The sequence below is a fragment of the Pituophis catenifer genome, unplaced genomic scaffold (genome assembly GCF_029215685.1).
Source record: "Pituophis catenifer annectens isolate HBS135680 unplaced genomic scaffold, rPitCat1.0.hap2 SCAF_1, whole genome shotgun sequence".
Classification (NCBI taxonomy): domain Eukaryota; kingdom Metazoa; phylum Chordata; class Lepidosauria; order Squamata; family Colubridae; genus Pituophis; species Pituophis catenifer.
Genome location: NW_027256881.1, coordinates 116,593,083 through 116,618,207, shown reverse-complemented (window position 1 = coordinate 116,618,207; position 25,125 = coordinate 116,593,083). Strand labels below are relative to the sequence as shown.

Below are 25,125 nucleotides of genomic sequence, written 5' to 3'. Positions count from 1 at the left end.
CAGATTGTTAGATACAGTTCTTCTCTTTATTGTACATGGACATCCATAGCCATCCAGCAACAGGACTGTATTGTACTACCATTATACTAAATCTGCACAGTAGATTAAGAGAAGAGCACGATTGTAGAAAAATACATTTTTTTGCCTTTTGGGCAATCACGTTCAAACTATTTATTCAGCAAAGCAATGTTTTAAAGCTTTCTACTTTTGTTGATATTACTGAAATTATATAAAATAAAAGTATTTGGAGATTATTTTAATCTCTCTAAAGGATCATTTTATGGTATGCTTGGCATTCTAACTTCTAGAAACTATTAGTTATAGTTTCATGGGGGAAGTGCATTTTTATAACAAGCAAAACACACAGCTTTAAATTTTCTCTCTGTGGATAAATTACAATAATCACCAATAACAATACAGAATCGAACATACCTAAAGAAAAGACTTCAACTCCAGTGCTACGAAGTTCTCTCGCAGGAATTTCTACTTCATCCTGAGATTTTCCATCCGTAATGATAATTGCCACTTTGGGAAAGCCATTTCTTGCTCCAGCAGACTCCGTAAAAGCATTTCTAATCAGATAATCAATAGCTTCTCCTAAAATCACAAAACAAATTGAATTTTTTTTAATCAAAACCATTAATATTAAGATCAAATTCAAAATTATAAAGGCATAAAAGAGAGCACCACCCACTCCCCCAAAATATGGTTGATATCTCATGATCATTCAGGATTTCTATGTGATCAGAGCGAAATTCATACCTGTCATTGTATTGCCTCCTTTATATGGTATTCTTCTTATTGCCTCAATGAGATCTCTTTTTCTGAAATACTGATTTAAATTGAATTCAGTCCTTGTATCAGTGCTGTACTGGACTATTCCAACTCTTGTCTTATCTTCTCCAATATCAAATGCTGATACAAGAGTAACGATGAAGTCCAATATGTACTTAAAGTTATTTCTACCCACACTCCAAGAGCCATCGACAAGAAAAACTAGATCTGTAACAGCACTAATGGAACATTCTGAAACATAATGGAACAGTTATTAATTAACCTTCACATATATACTCACATATTCTAAATGTTTAATTTATTTGCAGTCCATGCACATAAATCAGATAGCTAGAAGATATTTATGCATGTATCCATGTATCATTCGTTTCTGATGCTTTTTTCAGCCTCTGAAACCTCCATTTGAGAAGCTGAGTGGGTCTACATTCGGAGTATAAGACGCACCCAGATTTTCACCCTCTTTTTTGGGGGGGAAAGGTGCATCTTATACTCCGAAAAATACGGTATATAATTGTCATATTCATCTCTTATTATATGAATAAGGTAAAGAAAGTACATTTGATGACTTTTTGAAATCGGAATCAGTTTCCACCCTGTTTATTGACAAAAGGGTTCTTTTGAATCATATCTAAAATGGTTGGCATAACTCCTGAGCCAAACAAAAGTCTTACTGTTGTTCACAGTATGGAGATAGTTGGATCAAAGGATAAAATAAGGGGAAAGGGGAAAGAATATATTTGAAAATGCCCAAAACATGGGCAACAAAAGTTTTTATAAAATAAAAGTTCACCTCTTTGGCCATCAATAACAAGCATGAACCAAAAAATGATGCACATAAATTTTACATACTGTAGAATTTGCCTGATATGAAAAGGAATCTTCTGTTTCAGTCTGTGATGCTTTCACATTTGTTGGACTTTAACTTCTGGATTTCCCAGTCAGAACAATGTGGATTATAGGAATTGAATGAAAGCATACCTAAAGGTCCTAGGTTTTTTTTAAAAAATGCTTTTTCCCCAAGCAGTAAAAATGCATTGTGAAGAGCAAAAACACATTTGTGTATCTCTAGGCAGTCTGGTTATGCTGGTTTAGAAATAGATGCCTTGTTTTGCCATATACCAGAAGCAGCAACATTACAAAATTACTTACTTTGCAAATTAATTTCTTCAGTCTTCTTTACTCCTGTTGTTACAAAGCCACCTGTTTGAACTAGAACAGAATAAAAAATAAAATATTCTCAGTATCAAAGGGTTGCTTTTCATTTGTCTACTTTTTAATCGATCTCTGAAACGGTAATGAGAGAATAAAATGCTGAATAAAGCTGCAAATTATATACAAATACTACTACTACTACTACTACTACAGAGCTCTGGTGGTGCAGCGGTTAGAATACTGTATTGCAGATATACTCTGCCCACAGTCTGGAGTTCGATCCTGTCCGGCTCAAGATTGACTCAGCCTTCCATCCTTCCCAGGTCGGTAAAATGAGGAGCCAGATTGTTGGGGGCAATATGCAAATAATGCTGCTATATTGTAAACTGCCCAGAGAGTGCTGTAAAGTGCTAAGGTCCTAATGGTATGTAACTCTAAATGCTATTGCTATTGCTACAAATATCACATGGATTTTTTGAAATCTACATTCAGTCTACTTATTTGCTAATTAAAACAAGTTAAGTTCAACCTTAAAAGGTAGACGTCAAATGTCTACATGTATTACATATGTAAGTTGCTCAGTGTCACCTCATATCTCAAGCTAAGCACCATATAAATTAGACAAATGATAAATTAAAATATAGTAAATATAACTTAGTAGCAATATTGAAACTATATTCCAAGCAACATCTGGGTCAATTTTGCAAACTTACTTGTAAGTTGTCCAGTGACAGGTAAACTTTCATCTACAGTATCATATGAATTTATTGTTATAATATATTCAGTATCAGGTATGAGGTCTGTTAACAAAGTTTGGGTAGCCGTATGTGCTAAGGTAAATTCTCTACTTGAATCATCTGCAATGATACATAAAGAATATTTTCATAATCAGAACTTCTAAATCACATAATAACCACTTATTCAAAAATTATATATCAAGAAACAAATGTTAAAAGCTCACAGACATTTAATTTGCTGAAAAAACTAGCAATAATCCATTCAAGGTGCATATGCGTTGAGCATTATCATGCATGAAAAGAATGAACATATTCTAATGTTAGTAAGTAGCCATTCAAATAAAGTTCTTATCCCATTTCTTAAAGCAAGAAAACTAGGAAGTCTTTAAGGTCTTGAAATATCTTTTTTAAAAATTCATGGCTTTAATAACCATGACCATGACCAGGAAAACAAAACAAATAAATTAGTAAAAATAATTTAAACATGAGGATATCGATCAAACATATTTAGACACTGAATTCAACTGCCACTATACACAGTATGATCTGGTTCACACATCTGCCTAACTATATGATTCATACTGAATAAACCAGAATTATCTGGTTTCACAGAATACATTATAAAGCATGGTTTACAAAACGCAATGAATGGGCTCACACAATATATTTAGCCAAAGTCAAACAAACCAAATTAGACCATACTGATGTATAAAAGCAGCATTCCATCCCCTAAATATATTCTTGTTATTAATCACTTAGGTAGACGCCCCTTCCCCCCTCCCCCCGAGGCCAAAAACGGCCCATTTGCCAACTTCCGGTGGGACTGGAAGGCCCATTTTTTGCTCTCCAGAGCCTTTCTAAGTCCCACTGGACGTTGGCAAACGAGCCATTTCCGGCCTCCAGAGGGCCTCCGGGGGGGGGGAAGGCCATTTTCGCCCTCCCCAGGCTCCTAGAAAGCTCTGGAGCCTGGGGGGAGAGAGAAACGGGCCTTCACCACCACCCACTGAGGTCCTCCAGAGGCAAGAAACAGCCTGTTTCCCTACTTCTAGTGGGCCCAGAAGGCCCGTAAATCAGTTGCATGTATTCCAGAGCTGAGTTCGCATGCCCACCAATATGGCTACGTGCGCCAACTGTGGCACACATGCCATAGGTTTGCCATCATGGATCTAAAGTGTCCAGGAAAGGAAATAGTAGGGGATAGATGAGATTAACAAAAAAGGGAAAACTGCCCCCCAAAATGTGGCCCAGTTTATTATAACCCATAGCAAGGGATTTATCCATATAGTACTGCGTGTTACAGATATTGTACTATAATAGTTACAGTGTTTAAACTATTGTGATTCAGGTTCAAGTCTCTAGTTGACCACAAAACCCACTGGATTTTGTCATTTGGATACAATGAAGGAAGGTCCCCATTGAAGCTGTCTTAGCAATCAAAGATAAGGCAATATAAAAATGTAATAAATATCTGCAGATACTTATTGCAGATACACATGATAAACCAAGTATTGTGATAGAAATATCGTTCCTTTCATACTTACATGAAAGTATCACGTACAAATGTGACATTATAAGTTTTTTTACATTTCTGAAATTTCAACTTGCTGAATCTATTGGCTTTTTCCTAATTAATTAAGACTACAATACCATTCATGCTTACTAAAACATAAAAATCACTAAACTCAGGGGATCTTTCTGCTGCCTAGACCTGAATAAAATTGTAATGTAATTTTCAGTACAATTTTCGACAAATTAAAGATGTTCCTTTTAAATTTTTCATGCTATATTTAGACATTCTCTACGCTGAAAATCAACCAGGAAGACAGAGACACTTTCACAAAAGCACATTAATTCAGAGTTCAGCATTTTTTTTTTCTAAAAAAAGAACATTAAATCTTACCAGCTGCAGACTTCAGAGTTATCCTATAACCTTCTATTGCATCAGATGGACTTGCCCATGACATTTGAACGGTATTTTCATCTATAATTTTAAATTTCAAGTCTGAAGGTGGATTAACTGCAAAAGATTTACATCAAGCAAAGTGTGTTTAAATGTTGAAGAAATTAATTTCATGATAATTTTAAAATATGTTAAGCAAAGCTTGCTAAGATATGTCTTTGCATAAATTTGTTTCCAACACATATAAAGGTATGCTGTTGGCAAAAGGGAGGTTGCAAGCTGATGAACATGACAAAACACATCAAAGAAAATATGCATTACAGAGGACAGCAACAGAACATTTGTTTCTTGAATTGCCAAGTCATTCAAGAATGGCCAGCAGAATCAAGCACAATAGAAAACACATTTCAATACATGTACAATGAGTTCACAGATAATAATCACATATGCAAACGTTTTCACAAAACAATTAAAAGAACGTTCTTAACATGCTGGATGCAATTCATAAAAGCATGCCAAATCACAACCTGCTTATAACACCATGAGATCATTTGACAAGAACATAAAATCCCTTTCAGAAGATCATCAAAGAATATATAACTCTTTGAAATTCATCTCTGCATATTTGTACTTCACTGAATCTTTATAGGTAGTATGCAGAGATAAGTGTATTGTGGGAAGTATGGTAAGAGTTAAGTGGCTCTTTGCTCAATTTACATCATACCCAAATATAACCCCTTATTTCCAAAAAGCCACCTAAGTAGCTTATCTTGTATATGCTGCTGATATGTAAAATGGGAAATAAGATGTTACTAAGAAAGTATTCAATATTTTCTGTCACAGTTGAATGTATTGGTGCACAAAACTAAGTTTTCTGACTGTTTACACCACTCTGCTATACCAATCCTGAGGTGTAAACTATCCTTAGCATTTTTATGCTCTGTGTGTAGCAGGTGTTCCCATACTAAGAAATGGCATTTTAAAACAAAATGCCAGTATGGTATTTCACACAACAATTGTTAATTATGGAAAGACAACATCAAGATATATGTATAGACATTTATTTACAGGATGTAGAGAGGAAAACAAGGAAAAAGGCATCAGTGATCCAAACAAATGATTATGTATCAATCTGTGGGAACCAGCAAGAAAATGAACTGAATGTAATATAGAAAGAAATAGTTTACAAATGCTATCTAGCAGCATCATGCATTTGTGTTTCTATCTATCTATAGATATAGATATATATAGGTATATGATATATGATATCCATCTATCTATAGATAGATAGTTATATGAAAGTCAATTTTATTATTTTAATTTACTAGTTTCCATAGTGGGCAAAAGCCTCCATGTACAAGGATCATTGCCAAAGACATTACATAATAATATTTTATAATGATATTCTCATGTTAAATCAGTCATGCAAAGTCATGCAGTCCTCTACTGATTCACTGTCAGTGCATGGTATGCGTACTACAAAAAGATAAGTTTTAACTACTGTACATAATGTTTAATAAAGGCATATGAGATTCAGTCATACTTTTCTTGACACTTCGGATTGATTGGCAAACACCAATCAATATTGATATATTGATTATAGCATACGTAGGTATATAGATATATCAGGATTTTCTTGAAAGATGTCCACCTCTGCAAAATTAAAAATGTTTTTTTCAAAAAACTATTTAACAGTGGACTATTTAGAAATCAATAAATGAATGTTAAATACTGCTATGGTAACAATCATATTAATATAGCTCTGTTGATTGTAAGGGCATGGTGCTTTGCAAGTGATTAACTCTTTAAAAACTAAATAGTTTAATGCACTTGTGAGTTGGCCATTTCAAGATTTTTAAAATACTGTCTGCTTCTTAATGAATTGCCATTTCCAATGAGATAAGATTACATGGCTTGGCATTGATGCTACCACAAGTAATAGTAGTACAAGAACAAATGTTATTTTTCTCCTATTGTCCATACACAGGCAGTGAGATTAGAATATTAATCTGCATGCACAACTGATTCTTCATTCAATTTAAGGCACTCATACTAATGCCACACACAAAAAAAATAAATTAGGTAGTATCTAACACATGCAACACTTGTTAATAGTAACATTAACATTTTAAAGAATACCATTATAAAATATTCTTTCCAAACCAATGGCTCAGGACAAATTTAATGCAAAGGCAGAGACAAATGACCTGAGCATGCTTTTTTTTTAAAAAAAAAATGAGTACATGGGAAAAAAAATAGCACCACCAACCTTGAAGGAAATTTGACCTGAAGCAGCAGAGGCCTTAGGCTGTAACTGCTGAAGGACAGCAGCAGCCTATCTTGATGTGATCCAATGACCGGATTCCAGATAAACTGAAAAGGCCAACTGTGGGGAAAAGTCTTCAACATTTAAAAAAAATCTGTAACCTGATTTACAAAAAAAACCCCTCAAATGTGGCACTTAGCTTTTCTTCATGAATGTCACTTCTATCTCATACGAGATTATCTGGTCATCTGCTATAAAGGAAACGGTGCAACTTTTCCATAGAAGTTCATGAGAAATGCATTTCAGGTTCCTAGATATGGCAACACCCACTTCCACAATAATCAAATTCAAGTTCAAAATAAATGGAAGTCGAATCACTGAATCAAGGGCAACTTACATCTAAATTAAGCATATAGAAGACTGAAACTTTTTCTGCTTAGCCTAGTCTTTTTCTAACTTCACTCCCATTGAATTAAATGCCTATTGTTTTCCTCTAACAGGGCAGCTTTAGAATGTAAATCCTGGATCCAAAGAATCATGCATCTTATTTGGTTACCCAAATAGACTTTGGGGATTTTCCTTCCAAAGCAAATTTGCTTATCCACTGCACAAACTGCTTTTTAAACTAGATGTTTATAAAGCAAATTTCTCTGACAGGGCATGGATACTTTTTATGTATAAAGAAAAAAGTTGTACAAATCCCACTTAGCATGCACAAGTCCTTGGTTATGCATAAACTAATTCTTTGGATCTTAGGCTGTCTCCCAATCACAATAACATGGTGATTAAAGAAAGCTGTTTTCAGAATTGTGTAAGAAAACAAGACCTGCTCAATAAAAGGTAGTCCAATAAGCTTCCATTTTGATTATATTGTTCCCAGTGACATGAAATTTTCAAGTAATTTCTATGTGTCTATCTCAACAATGAAAGCTAAATTTTATCATAATTTTATCACAAGGGATATCCTGTGTGTGTGCGTGTGTGTGATATATATATTCAGTTTGAGAGCCAATATGTGTATCCTTCAAAGCATTCATGCTTTTTCTTCTCAGGTATCTATACCAGACTATAAAGTATGTACTTTAAGATCTTAGAAGATGACTGCTAATAAATCATTATATGCAGCATCCAGAATATTACACCACAAATTTAAAATGTGTGTGGGGGTGTATTTGTGTGCACATGTGCAATTAATTATCGTTATCTATTACTACTTCAACCAAAATAAAAGACGTAATAGTTATTATGTAACCTGTTCACGCAATTGTTTTATCATAACTAAAAAGAAAACAGATTCTATTTTTAGATTGCCTATCTGCAATTGTTTTGATAAATAAATGCAGTTGAATAAGAGGTTAACAGATTTAACATTTAATTCAACAGTAGTTAATAGCGGCTTTTTAAGTAGTCTTCACAAAGTAGATAGCAAGGTTCAAAAATAATGAGCAGAAGAGTCGATTGAAATAGCAAATTTTACTCCCATGACACAAATCTTCAGTGGACTATGCTTATAGTTTTATGTATTCATGTTAATTCTGATATTTCTTAGTATTTTATTATATATGGGATTGTAACATTCTAGTACATTTCTTAATATATTTTTATTGCTTTGATTAAGTACTTCTCATTGAAAATAAAAATAAATGGAATGTGTCACACTGGCATACGTAGACCAGATATATTCATATCCACTGCTGATCTCTGGCTCATTTCTCAGTATATTTAAATTTGAAGTTTGAGCTATTGTAATGGAAGTACATATTACGTGGAGAAAAAGCAGCCCTAATTGTGACTCAGGGCAACCCCTGAAAACTGTCTTTTATTTAAAGACTTTTATTAAAAAAAAATTAAAAATAGAGGGGAAAAAAACCTGACTATCATTCATAAAGGAGTTTCAGTTGATATGAAAATCAATGGGACATAAAACATGCTTAGATGTGGATTTTTTGTAATTGTTTCTGCCTAAAAGCAGCGTTTCTTCCAGACATTTCATGAAAACTACTCAGAGAAAAGAATCAAAATAAACTTACTATACCAAGAACTGAAGTCCTGCAGTCATAAATGACAAAAAGTACAATCAAATTAGAAATCTGGAAATCAGAGATTATAAGTAATGTATATTATAAGGCATCAAAGAGCCAATAAAAAAAGATGTATGGTTTGTAATATTGTGTTTTGGAAAGTTACCAGATTTTTCTTTCCAGTATTTGGGATGAAGGCAGACAAAACAAGAGATACGGCAGTGGCACCAAGATTATGATATATTATAAATAAATAGTTTACAAATGAAATATGAGAAATGAGAATGGAGCAGCAGTAATTCAAGAGAGAAAAATTTGGGACATGATTTAATATGTAGAAAAATGTAAAATGAAAACATCCACTTTAAAACATCCAGAGAAAGATAATTATAGTATTGTAAATTTAATTTGTAAAATTAAAAAGAATACCTTCACTAAATTCTTCTAAAGACTATTTATATATAAAAAAATAGTTACTAGTGCTGAGTACATGCTATGTTGGTTTGATGATTGCATGTAGGCATGTTGAATGAAGGGTCAACTTTATTCCTAACGTTCTCTTTAGCTCCATCCTCAACCAAATCAGGATTCTGAATTACTAGGGCAGGGTTTCCCAAATCTGGCAACTTTAACAAGCATAAACTTCAATTCCCAGAATTCCTGAGCCATTCCCCGTTGACTGAGGAATTCTGGAAATTGAGGGCCACATGTCTTAAAATTGACAAGTTGGGAAGGCCTGCAGTAGGGGGATAAAACCAACTCCATGTAATCTTCAAACTTTCTCTACTCTCCAAACAGGATCCATCCATACATGATTGTGGTGGCAAAGCCTGTAGCTATCATCTTATTCCTTTTCTCTGTTCGATTATAATCCAATGAAGTAATACATCAGAACATCTGATCTTTAGTCTTTCCAGTATCTTTATTAATAAATACATTTCAGGATTATATTTGTTCATATTTTAAGTAAATTGTCTCTTGAGAATGTTTCACATAGGGTAATATCATCTCCCTAAACGTAGGAATTAAAGACATCAATGAGAAGCTAGATTTGGAAATTTTACCCATTCATTCATTTGCTCATTCATTCACTGTGTACAAGAGATTGATGGACTAGTAGTATAAGGCCTGTATCTGCAGTCTAAATTGATATAGCTCATCCTTGAGGTTGGTTTTTGTTTTTTTACAGAATTATCAGAACTTCAACTTCAGTGTGACTAAGAAACAATGAATATGGTTTGGGATTCTGTAACTAAAGAAAATAGAGTATTAGTAATTAAAATGAGGTCTCCTCTAGAGGTCTCCTCTAAGTTGAACTCAACTTTTGTGATTTCCCATGTAGAAATTAATAAGTAGTACTTGCTAAATGTTCTCACAGAGTTGTATAGGTTAACTATAGGATTCAAACCCCACTTAGCCCATGAAAATGTAACTGAGGACGTCAGTGAAGAAAATAATCAAAGACACCCTGTTCAATGAAATCCTCAGAAAAATACAATTTTGAAGCCCATCCCAATTAGTCTGCAGAATTTTGAAAATATTTACAGCACTATATAATTTATGTTTATAGTTCTTCATTCTTCAAACTACAGCCAGACATAGTAAACTATGCCTATCACAGCCTATCAAAGAAGATACTTATGAAAGAATGGTTTAAAACCAATTGTCAGAATTTATCATTATTCTTCAAACAATATTTGATACATTGAGGAAAAGGCCAAGATGTTTTCTGCTTTTTTTAATTTTTGCTTTGGGGGCCTTCACTTGTTTATTTCATATTACACAGGTGACTCTTTTAAAATATTTTAGAAATGATACTTAACAAGCCGCGGTGGCGCAGTGGTTAGAGTGCAGTACTGCAGGCTAATTCTGCTGACTGCCAGGACTTCGATCCTCACTGGCTCAAGGTTGACTCAGCCTTCCATCCTTCTGAGATGGGTAAAATGAGGACCCAGACTGTTGGGGGCAATATACTGACTCTGTAAACTGCTTAGAGAGCAGTTTAATAACTTAATCTGAGGCATTTTGGGAAAAATTGAAAAGGAAATGACATTTACAAGGCACATTTTTCTCACCTATTCAATTTTAAATATCTCCTTTAAAAGAGTTGCAAACTAAGAAATTGCTCTGCAGTTTTTCAGTTTTTCACTTAAATCTGTACCAGTGTCTATAGTGGGGGGGGGGGTTTGATTCCAGGATTGTTTTTGGTTTTTCTGGAACATGTAATAAAAACAGAAGCTAGCAAAAAAATGGAAATGATTGATGACATCAAGCTTCTCTGCATATAAAGAAAAGTATAAGTCCTGTCAGTTTCTGCAGGCAGCAATTTGAGAAATGTGGCCACAAGTAAAAATCAACTACATGTTTGTCCATCATTTAAGAGGATATGTGGCTAGGAATTATGGCATGGGTTTCTTTTAGAGAACTACCATATTCATTCTTTGGGAGGCACAGACATGTGTCATTTTGTGCTCCTGCCTGAAGGTGAAAGGCAACAGGATATGCTAATTTTCATATGCTAATTTACATAATTCTTTTCTTTGAAGTTGATGACTCAATTGCCATTGTGAATGCTACACATGTTCCTGCAGTTTAGAGATATGTCTTTTTCAATAACCTATCTGTCATCACAGAAACACAAACAAGGGATTTAAAATACCAGGCTGCAGATGAACAGTGAACTGAGGCTACTGATCATTTATGATAAACAAATGGAAATATTGTCTTGCAGTGCCTTTTAACCAAAGGACTAGATTCTGATTTTTCAATGTACTCTAGATAGCTGGGGTTCTGAAACATATTGAATGCTACTGCTCCATCCTTAAACATTAATTATGCAATAATGTATACAGGACTATTAAGGAATCTAATACTTAAATATTAGATTCACAAATCCACTCCTTTCAAAAGAATGTATCTCCTTGCAATAAAAAAAATTGAATGTAAAAGGAAAAAAAGGTGGGAAAGTTAAATAGCAAATTCTTAAATAAAATAATGGGAACGATGCAGCAAACAGGGCTAGACATAAGAGCTGATTTCCAAAATTAAGAAATGATGAAAAGAAGGGCCAACAATAGAAGAACAGATACTGGATAAAAATATTTTTGTATTACTCTATAGAACTTTGAGCTAATTGCTGCCTTCCCATGGATAAAACAAGAGTAAATTTGTTCCTTCGTACATATTGTTAATTAGGAGCATTATTTCTCCAATATATAAGAATACTTACACAACACAAATCAAGAGCTCCATCCAAATCGCAAGATTATCTCTTTTCATGTACAAAAGAGGTCAGTGCAGTGCAATGACAAATTTGGCAATCCATCATTTTCAAGGAAGAATGAGATGGTTGGGGTTGGGGAGTATAGCTGAAATAGCAGAATGTCCTTGTTTTGTCACTACTTCTCCAGCTACCATGTTTCCCCGAAAATAAGATTCTGTCTTATATTTCTTTGAACCCTGAAATAAGCGCCTGGCCTTACTGCCATGCACTCCAAAGCCTGATTGGGCTTATTATCAGGGATGTCTTATTTTGGGGGAAACAGGGTAGGAATGATTTTGCAGGGCATATGTTTAAAAGTGATAGGAAAGAGGCATTACATTTGAAGTAGATGAGAAAGTATATTTAATTTGTGTGATTAAAAGAGAAAGAGAGAGAGAGAAACTCACAAATCTATTGTACGGTGTTTCCAAATGGTTAATCCAATATGCTAAATGAGACTCAGTCTGTGTGGGAGCCCAGGCAGGAAAGTTTTGAGTGTCCCAAGGGACCCTGGTCTTGCTCCAAAAACAGGAGCCAGGATTGCTCATTCCCTGCTCTGTCCCAAATGAACTGACTCACCAAGAAGAGGACTTTCCTCCCCCTTTCATTCCAAACAAAACACACAGGCAGCCAGATTTTGTTGGAGTCCTTTATTTTATAAACGCTTCAAAATAATACTTAAAAAAAAAAAAGCAGACACATGTATCTTGTGTATATATTTGCAGTACAAAGCAGAGCAATTAAGCATTGAGAGGGTGTGGACAAGTGCTTCGGGCTTTCTCCTGCTACTAAGGAGAAGTTTCAAGTTGGCACAGGCATCTTCCTTCCCCCTAATAATTCTTCAAAAGAAAGGTGGAGAGAAAAGGAACAGCAGTGGAGGGCCAAGATCACAACGGAAATCTAGTGTGGACAGCACACCAGAAAGACAACAAAACGAAGAGAAGAGAAGAGCGACTCTGCTGGAGTTGCTCTATAGAAATAAACAAACTACGGAAAGAAAGAGAACAGAGAGAGAGAGAGAAAAGAGGATATGAAACAACAAGTCACCCTCAGAGAGCAACTGTTGCCATTGTTTAATTCTGCACCATCACTTTCATGGAATAAAGGACAGAGTTATTTACCTTGAGCCTCAATTGCGCAAAAGAGGAGAGCTGCACATAGGACTGCTACAGCTGTTGCACGGAGCCTTATCTTCATGGCTGCTGTTGTGTATCACAACCACATGAATAATTCTGAAAAAACGAAAAGAAAAAATAGAGACTTAATACTGGGGAGGGGTGTTAAGCAGATGGGAGTGGAGAAGAAAGGAAATCAAATAGCAAGGAAGGAAGGAAAGTTCAAGATCAGCTTTCACTCATTTGTGATAGGTAGGACCTTCCTTCATTCCCCTTACTCTCCTCGGGTCTATCAGAATAGAAAAGAATCTTTTACATCACTTTCTTCACCACAGTCAACTTTCTGTTCCAGAAAAAAAAAACCTTCCTTTCCCCCCCTTCTTGCACCAAGTCCGAATTTTTTGACGAGGAACTTTCCCACCCTCACCAAAACTCATCTCTTGCTGTTCCAGATCTAGGAATAAATTGACAAATATATAGGTACACAGCTAGTTGTTGCTTACCAACCATCCATTCAGCAACTGTTCAAAGCTATAACAGTGCTGAAAAAGATCAACCAGACAACATCCCTGCATTCACATGATTTGGGTGTTTGGCAACCGGTGCACCCACCCACCTATCCATCCATCCACCTATCCATCCATCCATCCATCCATCCATCTATCATCTATCTATCTATCTATCTATCTATCTATCTATCTATCTATCATCTATCTATCTATCTATCTATCATCTATCTATCTATGTTTTTAGATTGCCCATCTCCCTCTCCCATTTATGATGGTTGCAGCTTCCTACAGTCATATGATCAGGATTTGTGATCTTCACAGCCAGCTTCCTACAAATGAAGTCAATGGGGAAACCAGCAGGAAGTCACAAGTCGTGATCATGTGACATGTTGCTTAGCAATCATGGATGATGTGGAGGATGAGTTAACAAGCATATCTGGAAATGACACTGTAAAATGGTGCATTCATATCACATTTCACTTTACAACTGTGTGGCTTAGCAATGAAGTTGCCAATTCCAATTGCAGTTGGTAAGTGGACTTCTGCAGAAGAAATGATAAACTGAAAAGTTTCATTAAAAGCAGAGCTAACAACCACAGAGGAATGAAGAGCCAGTGAGTAGACTGGCTTTTTGGATTTCCTCTCCAGACAAGAGAACCTTGGATTGCCCACAAGCACCCCAGAAAGTAGCTCCTCATGAGGAGACCACAAGATAGAGATATCTATCCTCTAAAAGGACATTGAATTTACATATTTCCTTTTCTAATCACTTTCAGAAATTGGACTGAGAATTTATTTTTAAGACTATCTGCTTTTATGGACAGATTCTGTTTCAAAAAATATGACAGAAGAGGAACAAGGATTACTGGATAAAAACTGAGAGGGATCTGAAAATGGATTTTAAAACAAAAAAAATACAACATTGATAAAGAAAAATATACTACACTGGGCATATATAAGAAACCAACTGATATCTAAATAATTAGAAGGGATATACAACAACCCAAGACAGTGACCTGGATAATCTTCTTATACTGGATTTATAAAAGGGGTGTGGTTAAATTTTTACTTTAAACTTTTTTGAACTTTGTGAGAAGGGACAAAGAAAATGAATAAAAATCAAGTTCTAGAACATTATTTAAATGGACTAAAGATCAAGAAATTATTAAAAAAATAAAGTAATGTAAAGTTGGTTTAGTTGATCAAGATAAAATAGATAAATTGTTATCTCTGGTAACACGTAATGAAATTTTGCTGACATCAAGCCTGAAATGATGAGGCTTGAAGAATTGCTGACTTCCAGCAGTGACATCATTGTGGAGAGGGTGAAGAAACGGGGCGCCATTTCTGGAACCCAAAAAATTCTCTGTTAGAAGTTCTTACAGGGCATTCACGAGCCTGTAGGGATCGGGAAATAAAAGGGGAAGTTCCGAAGCCCCCAGGCAACGTGCTATTGCTAGGGAGGATAAAGGAAAAACCCCTTTAAAGCTGGTGGAGAGGAAGTCGGCCCTTTAAGGCGGATAGGAGCAATGGCGGCCGCCTAGAGGATAGCAGTTTCGAGTGGCAGAAACAGACCCAGAAGGAGAAATTATACATATATTTCTTTTCTTTACTATATACAGTATTTATTTTTATTTTCTGCACCTATTTTTTTATCTTTTTATCTTTTTAGTTTGTAGTAGGTTTTTTTATCACCATAATTGTAAGTTTCAATGAAAATTACTAATAAACCAATTGCTGTTAGTGAGGAATACCTGTGCTATCATGAGGTATATGGAGTAAGATAATAGCAGCAAAGCAATGTAGTTATATGAGTCTTTTAAATTAATGCATAATTCACATTAATTTTTTTTTAAATATGATAGCATAATTCACCATATATTTCTTTAAATATTACCACATCTACACCAGTTAATGAAGGGGAAAAAATCAGTCCACAGTTGCCTATCTTAAATGCTGTTCCAAGATGCCTTGCATAACTTGCTTCAGTGTGTGGCTAATTGTACAATGAATAGCCTCACCCTTCAAAATTGCCTGGCAAATCTCCTATCTTCTCCTAAGAGCACTGAGCTAATATACACAACATTCTGAAATTGCAGTAAATGGGCAGAGATTCCATCCTCTTCTTTTTCCAGGTGTGGATAGAATCTCTACCCACTAACTGTAATCCTGGAGAATCCTCAAATCTATACAGTTCTATTTCAAGAAATACATAGAATACTAAAAATAAGAACAGGCATTGCATATTTCCCTGGAACATGTAGTCCTTGACATACAAATGTAATTAAGCAGGACATCACATGACTGACCCAGTTTTTTGCGACAGTTGTAAAGCAAACACTATGGTCATTAAACAAACACTGTGGTCTTTAAACCTACTGTTTGCAATAGGCATTTTTTTGCAGGAAGTCAGAAGTAAACAATAAATGCCAGTTTCGGGGGGGGCATCATAAATCATGGTCACATCTGTGCCATACTGCAAATGGCCATAAATGCAGACCAGTTGCCAAGTGCCAAAAAATGTGATCACATTATTGCGAAGGGGCAGCCGAACATCAGAATTTTGAATCCAGCTTGCAATTACCTTTTTGGGATCTGTTGTAACTTTGAAGTGTCACTAAGTGACTGGTCATTAAACGTAGACTACCTATAATCTAGAACGGGCGTCAGCAACCCACAGCTCCGGAGCCACATGTGGCTCTTTCGTCCCCCTGCTGTGGCTCCCTATCAGCTGAACCCACCACTGGCCCCACCCCTCACCCTCTCCTCCCAGTCACTCCTTGCCTGGCCTGAGAGACAGGAGAGAGGAGACAGAGAGGAGAGAAAGAGACAGAGACACAGAGACAGAAAGAGACACTGAGAGAGAGATACCTGTTTCCCACAAAAAACACTGGGAGCCACAAAACCTGGGTAGATGTGGCGGGGAGGGTGTCATGTGACTGGGTGGGAGTGAGTGATGTCGAGTTGGCCACACCCACCCAGGTTTTGTGGCTCCCGGTACTTTCTTTTCTGTGGGAAATGGGTCCAAATGGCTCTTTGGGTGTTTAAGGTTGCAGACCTCTGATCTAGAATAAAATTGCCAACCCCCTTTCCTGCATGACCATAAGTATTTTTTAAAAAATACTAGTGCATTTAAAATTCTGCATTTCACACATGCACAGCGATAGTAGAAGAATGATAAACAATTCAAGCAGAAAAGGAAGCCATATCTCCCTCTTTATGCTCCTGTCCACCCTGCTACCCTTGAGAAAATACAGGCATGAGCTCCAGTGATGGTAACAAAGAAGATTCTTTGCAAGAGAAAAGCTTCCAGTGCCTCTTTCAACTGGGAGTTTGGCTTCCTTTTCACAACTGTTAAAGCAGTTAGTTAAGGATAACCTTTGAAAGATTCACAGTAGTTTGGAAAGGGTAATAAAAATTGCTCCCCCTACTTGTACTTTTCTGCCTTTTTACTCCCACTCCTCTCTGCTTCCTAAAATCTGAAACAAATTATACACAAGGGGATGTAACATATCCTTGAAACCTGACACCCACATTGAACAGCCCCCGACTCAACCAGATCATTTTCTTCACATACACCCAGAGAAAGAACAACTCCAAAATGAAAGATGAATGGTGGGGAGGAGGTAGCCCATTACATCATCAGGCCAGAAATATACTGTTGCCCGCAAATCTTTAAACTGACATCTCTTCTGAAGTCAGCAATCCTTCTGATTAATTTTTATCTGTCTGACAGAACAATCTATTGGTAATGTTAGGCACCAAATTTCAAGTGAGCTCTAAAGCAGCCTTCTAGAATTCTGCATCTTTACAAATCTCAGAATACATTTTTTTTACTAATAATGTAATAAGGTTTGAGGGCTTTATAGATATGAATCGAAGTATATGTCTGGGTTCTATTAAAATATCCTAACATAAAGGAAAAACAAGATGGATGCTTAAGGCATTGTTTATTTGATTCAGTCATGGAAGGAAAGAAAGATTCACAACTAGAAAACATTTGCCAATGTGTAAGGTTTACATAATTTAACCCAAGTTGTAGAATTCAGTATTATGAACTTAAATAATTTGCACTGTGAATTAAGGAGATTTTTAAATCTTCTACTCTTTTTTCCAGACACTCCATTTTTAACCATTGTCTGATCTAGATTAAACAGCAATCAATCCTTGTCAAAAATTAGTAGAGTAGAAAAGGAAAATTGGGGGCATCAGATGGATTTAGTAATTCTAATTGTGACAGCTATCTGGGTGGAATTTTAAAAATATACTCCTGCTCAAGAGTCTTGGGCTATAATTAACATACATTTGGGCACCCTTAATTTGTATGACTAAATCTAAAACTAAATGAACTTTTTATTGTTTATTGGAGAGTAAGTTCCATACACATCAACAGATTTTATTTCTGAAGAAATGAATAGGCTCATATAGATTTTTCCCTAGATTGTGACCTTCCTTTTTGACAATGATTCAAGTACTTTTGACAAGGATACTCAAATCTAATTAACTTTAATTCTTGTTGAGTACTGGATGAGCCTCAGACTGTGTTCTGCCCCAGAAGATAGAGCTAGTAGCAGCCTTTGGATGTAAATATTACCTACTTAAGTGTGTTTATTTTTGTTGTCTTCGATCAGTGTTGACTCTGGGAAACTACCTGGACAAGTCTCTGCACTTTTCTTGGCAAGATTTCAGAAGTAGTTTGCCCTTGCCTGCTTCCTATAGCTGAGAAAGAGTGACTGACCCAAAATCATCCAGCTGACTTTTATACCTAAGGCAGAACTAAAATTCAGAGTCTCTTGATTTCAAGCCTGATACAATAACCACAGCACAAAAGTTGGCTCTTTTAACTGAAGTTGAGACTCTCTAAACTGAAGCTGAGACTTTCATATTGTTAATTTAGAGAATTAACCTGTGCTCCGGAATTTAATTGATTTTTTAACATTCTCTGGCTTCTGCTCTATTCATTAAGCAGTACACATATTAATCATCAGACTAATACCACGCCCAAACTACCCAAGGCCAAGCAGTTGGCATAAATCATTAAGTGATTACCACATGAAGGAAAAAAATAGCTTTATGTTGTACAATGAAAAAGCGGCATTGTATTAAATCGCCCAACCAAACTGGCACAATTTACCAATACTTTGCTGTATCCGAGCCAAGAGCTGACACTCCAAAGAGGAAGCAAGCACCCAGCATCTTTTAAGTGCCAAGATGAAATGCTTTGTTAACAGTTCCACTTCCATATTACACACACACACTGTTGCTTTGGTACAAAACCAGACGATCAACCAGGTTATTATTCTGGATCATCACTATCCCTTATGCACACACAAAAGACATATACAGACAGACACGCGCAGAGACGCGCACACACACCTAAACCGCGGCCGGAAAAATCGACTTCGCTCCCAGATTTGCTTAAAAATACATTTAAACTAAGGGACAGGAGAATCTACGCGTCTGACGAAGACGTGTTTCCAAGCTTAGAGCGCCCTCTCTCGTGCAAACCCTCCGCAAAGACCAAACAAATCCAAAGAAGAAAGACGCTGAGAATACTTCAAATTTTTCTCCCAGCTACTTTCCTCCTGGAACTTCCAACCCTCAGAGTATATAAACCTCTATCTCGTAACCTAACAACGGTTTTTTTTATTATTATTATTAATGGTTCTGCTTTCCATTGCAAATTTTATGAATGATCTTTCTTTCGGAAGCTGGGAAGGCACAGTTCTGGTTTCGCACCGTCACTCAAACAAAAGCAGATCTCGCGGGGTTGATCAAAGCTAGATCAACGCATTTTGGAGGCAATCAAAAGTACGTCAATAAACATACATGGCATAAAATCCAAAGCCAAATACAGTAAACGTGTTACTTTGCTCCAGCAAGCCAAACAACTGGGCATCACCAGAAATTTACATATAAGGAGCTGTTGCACAGCCCCGGGGGGGGGGCGGGTGGAGGGCCGGAGCGAGAGGCAAGAGAAAGCAGCTTCTTAGGAAATATAGCACGAAGAAGAAAATTGTATTGCAATTCTGCATAGTTCTTGCAGGATTTACAGGAAAATAATTACCCCCCCCGCCCCCACACATACACCAACCGATCAAACGAATAAAACAAAGTAGAGGAAAGTGACATCATATCTGAACTCACTCTCTCTGGAAATGAAATTAATCCAGAGCTTCTGTATGAAATTACAGGCGATCGCCAAAGGAGATTTTGGCAGCACCAGCGGGAGAAAGCAACCCATTCCGGGCAGACTTCTCAAAAGCCAAAGGCAAAGGGGGCTGTAGAATAAAGACCTCACACGGGAAGACTCCCGCCTTTATTCTCGCCACCCGCTCCTGATATAGTCCGCGGCTCTTTGAAAGGTGGGGGGGAAGCAAAGCCAATAAAATGCCTATGAATCCCCTGATTTGTTCGATCCGAACGCGCTCCCCAAACAAGGCACCAGCATGCAACTTGGCGCGTCTAGCATGAAATGCCGGATTCCCAGGCTTTTTAAGAACATCAACCGCAGGAGAACCCGACGGGCAAATCTTTCTCACGCGTAGGCTCGACCTGTCTGCGAATCTCGGATAGCACGCGCCAAGCGTGTGCAAGGTGCGCGTGGGTCGCGTCCACACACCCTGGCAGGCTTGCTTTGGGGCTGCCCAGAAGGGATTTGCCAGCGGATGGAGAGACGGGATTCCCCGACTCCGCCGGGCGCACAGACCTTAAAAGAGGGCGGCGATGGGACTAAGCAGGGATGGCAGCTGCCCGAGGAGGAGCCCTGCTGCACTGCCGCTTTTGGAGAGGCCAAGAACCAGGAGAGCTCCAAGCACCTTGGGCTAAGGCGCAGCTAGTAGCAGCAGTAGCAGTAGCAGCGGCGGCTGCGGTTGAGAGGAGCCGCCTCGTTCGGTCGGTTTGGCGAGGCTGCGGCTGCGATGGGGTCGCTCCGTCAGGGAAGCCTTGCCTTCACCAAGTGGGAAGAGCCTCTCCCCAATCTTGCTACTTAATAGAGGGCTGTTCCCAAGTCTCCGCGGTTACGAAACGGCGGGAAAGGTGGATCGGTGCCATGGGATGATCTATGACTGTGCTCTCTTCGCTCCTTCCAGCGGGGCTAAGGGAAGCGCCGGTCTTCGCCTTCTGGAAAGTTGCGCATACCTCTCCGCATTCCTGAGGCATGAGGAGGCCCGCGCGAGCGCAGGAATTGCCTGGCCCGCCACGGAAGGTCGAGCTGGCGGGGGCGGGGGGGGGAGAAAAACAGAGGAATGAGCGCCGGGGGGTGGGGAGACAGAGAGAGAGAGGGCGGCGAGGGGGCAGCGTCTGGCCTGCCAAGAACACACGTAGCCCTCTGGCTCTTCTCTGCTCCCGAGCCAAGCGGCAGCCGGCGCGGCAGTCCCTTGGCCGAGACCACTGCCAGACAGACAGGCGAAGGCGAAGATCCTGGGTATGTTTCGGTGGTACCCGGGACGGCATGTAACAGAAGACTGTTGGGGAAAACCTCCGTTTTTTTGTTGGATAAATATCCCTTCATTGGGCGATAGCTCAAGTGGCGCCTTTTAAGGCGGAAAAAAAAACCCCCTAGTTTGGGACCGGTTTCCGAAATCGGAACCCATAATCACGCACGCGCGCTTTCTGAAAACTTCAAAGTCTTTACTGGCGTTTCGGAAATTAAAATCCAAAGATGGAAACAGAACGACGAATATAATGCTAATATAATGTTCCATCTTTGCCTCGATACTGAAAAGAACCGCCAAGTCGTACAGGGGATATGTAGAAAGCCTTCGAAGAATAATTAAGCGCCCAGGTGACCTAGGAACTAAGAAACGTGGCTTTCCTCTTCTCGGGATCTAATCTTTCCCTCCCTGCCTCCCATCCTTTGTTTCCACTTCAATTTCTATCCCGTTCCCTCTCCGTCCATTCATGCCTAGACGTATAAGAACTCCACTACACGCGTTCTTCCAACTTTCCAAATTTTTATTCAAGAGTACAGATTCCCGTAGATTTACAAAAAAAAAAAAAAAACCGGTGGTGAGATCTGGGATCAAATCCTCAGGGAGGTTCGTCTAAGGGCTTGGGGTAGGAGGTGGTGAGCAGAAAGCCGCAGCATTTGATTCTAAAGGGAGAGTTCGGACCAAGGTAGGCCGTGAGGCGGTTCACTCGCCCACCGCGCGTTCTTCTCGTTAGCACGTGGCTCGAAGAGGAATTGAGCGGGAAAAGCAGAGGGCGGTGCTTGAAAGACAAAAGTACATTTCCCGAATTCCTCTGTTCCATCATCAATCAGTTACAGTTGGTTGCTAACACCCGCAAAGTTTACTTTTCGTGCAGCACGCCCACCAGAAAAGACCAAAAAAGAAAAAAAAAGTCGGAATGTGACAGCAATCGATTCGGAAATTATATTAATTATAATAAGTGCGCTGCAGAACCGGTCTGCTATCTTTGCCTAAGGAAAGGCAAAAATGTGCAAAACTAACCCAGGCTTAAGAATCTACGGCAGCGTCCAAAGCTGGGTGTATGCATTTCCTGTCAATGCACCCAGTACTGTCGCGCTCATTGCAAGAAAAGTATCTCTTTTCAATTTACTCTCGTCCTATAGACAGTAAATACTAGTGCTAACGCAAAGACAAGTGGGATAGACTAGTACCGGCTCCCCAAAAGGACTAAACAGCCATGGAGGACAACGAGATTCGAAAGAAACGCCCAGCGATGCGATGTATTTGAAAAGGAGGACTAAGCCCTGCGAGGATCGCCTTCAGCACCAACTGGGGCCTTTGAAAGAGTCGAGACAGCGGTGGAACACCTGGATGTAGAGATTCCTCTTTCCCAGTTTTACCCAAATTACTAACTGCCGCTACGCCTGGACTGCAACTCCCATAATTCCTAATTGTGGTACGGAGTTGTGGGAGTTGCAGTTCAATGCACAGGGAAAGGCTGTTCTGAGGTTGCCTGGAAGTTTTGATGCTAAAGCGTTTGGCAACCCAATCACAACGATATCTCCTAATTTAGAAGTCTAGGCTGGGCTTCCTTATCTCTTGCTAAGACACGACGCAGCATCCTAGCAGAGAGCGATGGTCACTGGAAAGGAGTGTCACTAAGGGCGTTTGGACAGATTCCAGAACGGAGGCACTCCTATAACGGAGTAGCACGAAGTCACCACATTTTGAATCAAGACAAAACACACGGCCAATATCAAATCACAAACTAAGGTGTTTTTTTAAAAAAAAAAAGATTTGACAACCATTTGTCCGCGATAGCATAAGTACTTCTCTGCTTTGGGTAGGGGGTCGAATTAGAAGACCTCCAAAGTCTCGCTCTGCACTATATGATTCTATGAACACCTAGACAAACTGCAGGACTAAATTCAAGAACAATCGATCAGCGGGTAATCGCCATCGCTAATCCCCGTGGAAAAGTTTCAGATTAAGCATTTAGACGTTCTGATTCCAATTACGGTTACAGCAATTTAGGATTTGCGGGATACCTTCATAGGTATCGGAATGCCCCTCTCCTCCAAGGTTGTGAGCGTGCGCGCAGTCACACAATCGGGCTGCCACCGTCACAAAAAGACGGTAGGGCGGCTGAGAACAAATCCGACAGTCTGCTACCCCGCCTAGATTGTGGGGAAAGAGGAAAATGTCCACGTTCTCGGTTAGCCAGAAAGGAAGGCGGGAGGGGACCAATAATGTATGCCCCGTCCTACCGCCATCATCTCTCGCCTCTTTTACCGACCGGGAGTTGTGACAACCCCTACCTTTGCTTTGCCCCCCCCCCCCTCCGGCCTATCAGCAGCTCCCCCAACCTCCGCTCTTCTCCGGGAAATCAGGCGTGTCCTTCAGCCCGTGGTCCAAAGGCGGCGCGCCCCCAGAGACCCCCCCCATAGGCGCCCCTCCCTTACCTGCTTGGGATGGCAGAGCCTGAAGGCGTGCGGCGAAAATCGGTTTAGGCTCTGTTCTTGATACGGTCCTCGCTCCTTTAACACCCCCCTCCCAGGATAAGAGACCCTTACCCGAAGGTTTGGCGGGGATGCGTATCAATCCAGCAACTCAAGGCAACTGATACCTTCAGCTAAACCCACACTGGTTAGGAAGGGGGTAGGAGAAGAAAGGGGGCAGAATAGTTTGCAGGGGGAATGGGGATGAGAATTTTAAAAAAGGGTGTGTAAAACGGGAGGAACGGGAATGGGGAGAGGGGTAAAGAAAGAAAAGCTAGCCTTTGGGGAGGCAAGCCTCGTCCCTTCACGAGTGGCCCAAGACTTTCGTCTCCTGCCTAGACATTCACAAAACCGACGTACATGATGGCCCACGCCCCTCCGAGTATTAGATCCTCGGCGCCGCTTCTTGGCGGTCCCTGCGGTGGCACCTGGAGGCGGTCAGTCCCAGCCGCACTCCTGCATCTTCCGAGCGATGGGCTTATGGGGTTCAGCCTCAGAAACAGCCCGCCCGCAGGAGAACAAAAGGTCCCAACTTCCCGACACGGCTATATCCAGGGAACTCTCGTAGCTAAGCACGCGTTTTCTTGCTGGATTCTTCCCACCATTCAGAAGGGTTTCTTTTTAACCCTCCTCTGCGCGACCTTTCCACAAAAGAATTGGAGTAGGAGGGTGTAGGGAATTCGAAGAAGGGTAATTTGTTGTCCAATAGCGCACCCTAGCGCTGTTAATTGCTATTGCATCCATTCATTTTTTTGCATTGAATAAGGAAGGGTGATGATGGTGATGATGATGCGGAAAAAGTTATAGAAAATAGGAAGGTGAAGATCTTGTGGGACTTTCGAATACAGACGGATCATCATTTGGAACACAACACGCCAGATATCACAGTTGTCGAAAACTGAAACGTATAATTTATTGACATCGCAGTACCAGGAGATGCCAGAGTCGAAGAAAAAGAACTGGAAAAAATCACGAAATATCACCATCTGTCCATTGAAACTACGTGATTATGGATGAAACATGTAACAGTGATACCCATTGTCATTGGGGCACTTGGTACCATGTCTAAGAATTTTATAAGACACATAAACAAATTGCAGCTTCTTGCAATAACACCAGCGGAACTGCAAAAAACTGTGCTTCTTGGAACATCGTACATCTTAAGAAGGTACTTGGTTGATACCTAGGATGCTGGCAGCAACCCGTATCAACCATTAGCGCCAGTCAATGATATTTGTGATGCATTTTTGAATGTTCAGTTGACTGAGTTTCATGTTTAATGAATAAAGTGTATAATAACAACAACAATAATAAGATAATATGGCATATTAGTATATTTGTATTATCTGATAGTTGTGGAAACAACAGTTAAGTGCTTTTTGAAAGCACTTTGATACATTGATGTTCTTGATACATTAGGGCTAAGTGAAATTGCCAGAAAGATATACATATATTAAT

The 25,125-nt window shown here is 39.0% G+C and overlaps 1 protein-coding gene across 1 annotated transcript in view; it reads right to left on the bottom strand.

Moving 5' to 3' along the window:
• COL12A1 (collagen type XII alpha 1 chain) overlaps positions 1 to 13,330 on the bottom strand; it is a 121,094-nt gene extending 107,764 nt beyond the window's left edge. The window contains exons 1-6 of the mRNA XM_070932902.1: positions 13,255 to 13,330; positions 4,585 to 4,701; positions 2,661 to 2,804; positions 1,945 to 2,004; positions 763 to 1,026; positions 433 to 597 (exon numbers count right to left, since the gene is read on the bottom strand). Coding sequence (XP_070789003.1) covers positions 433 to 597; positions 763 to 1,026; positions 1,945 to 2,004; positions 2,661 to 2,804; positions 4,585 to 4,701; positions 13,255 to 13,330 — 826 coding nt within the window. The remainder of the gene's footprint in view (positions 1 to 432; positions 598 to 762; positions 1,027 to 1,944; positions 2,005 to 2,660; positions 2,805 to 4,584; positions 4,702 to 13,254) is intronic.
• Positions 13,331 to 25,125: the final 11,795 nt, after the last annotated feature.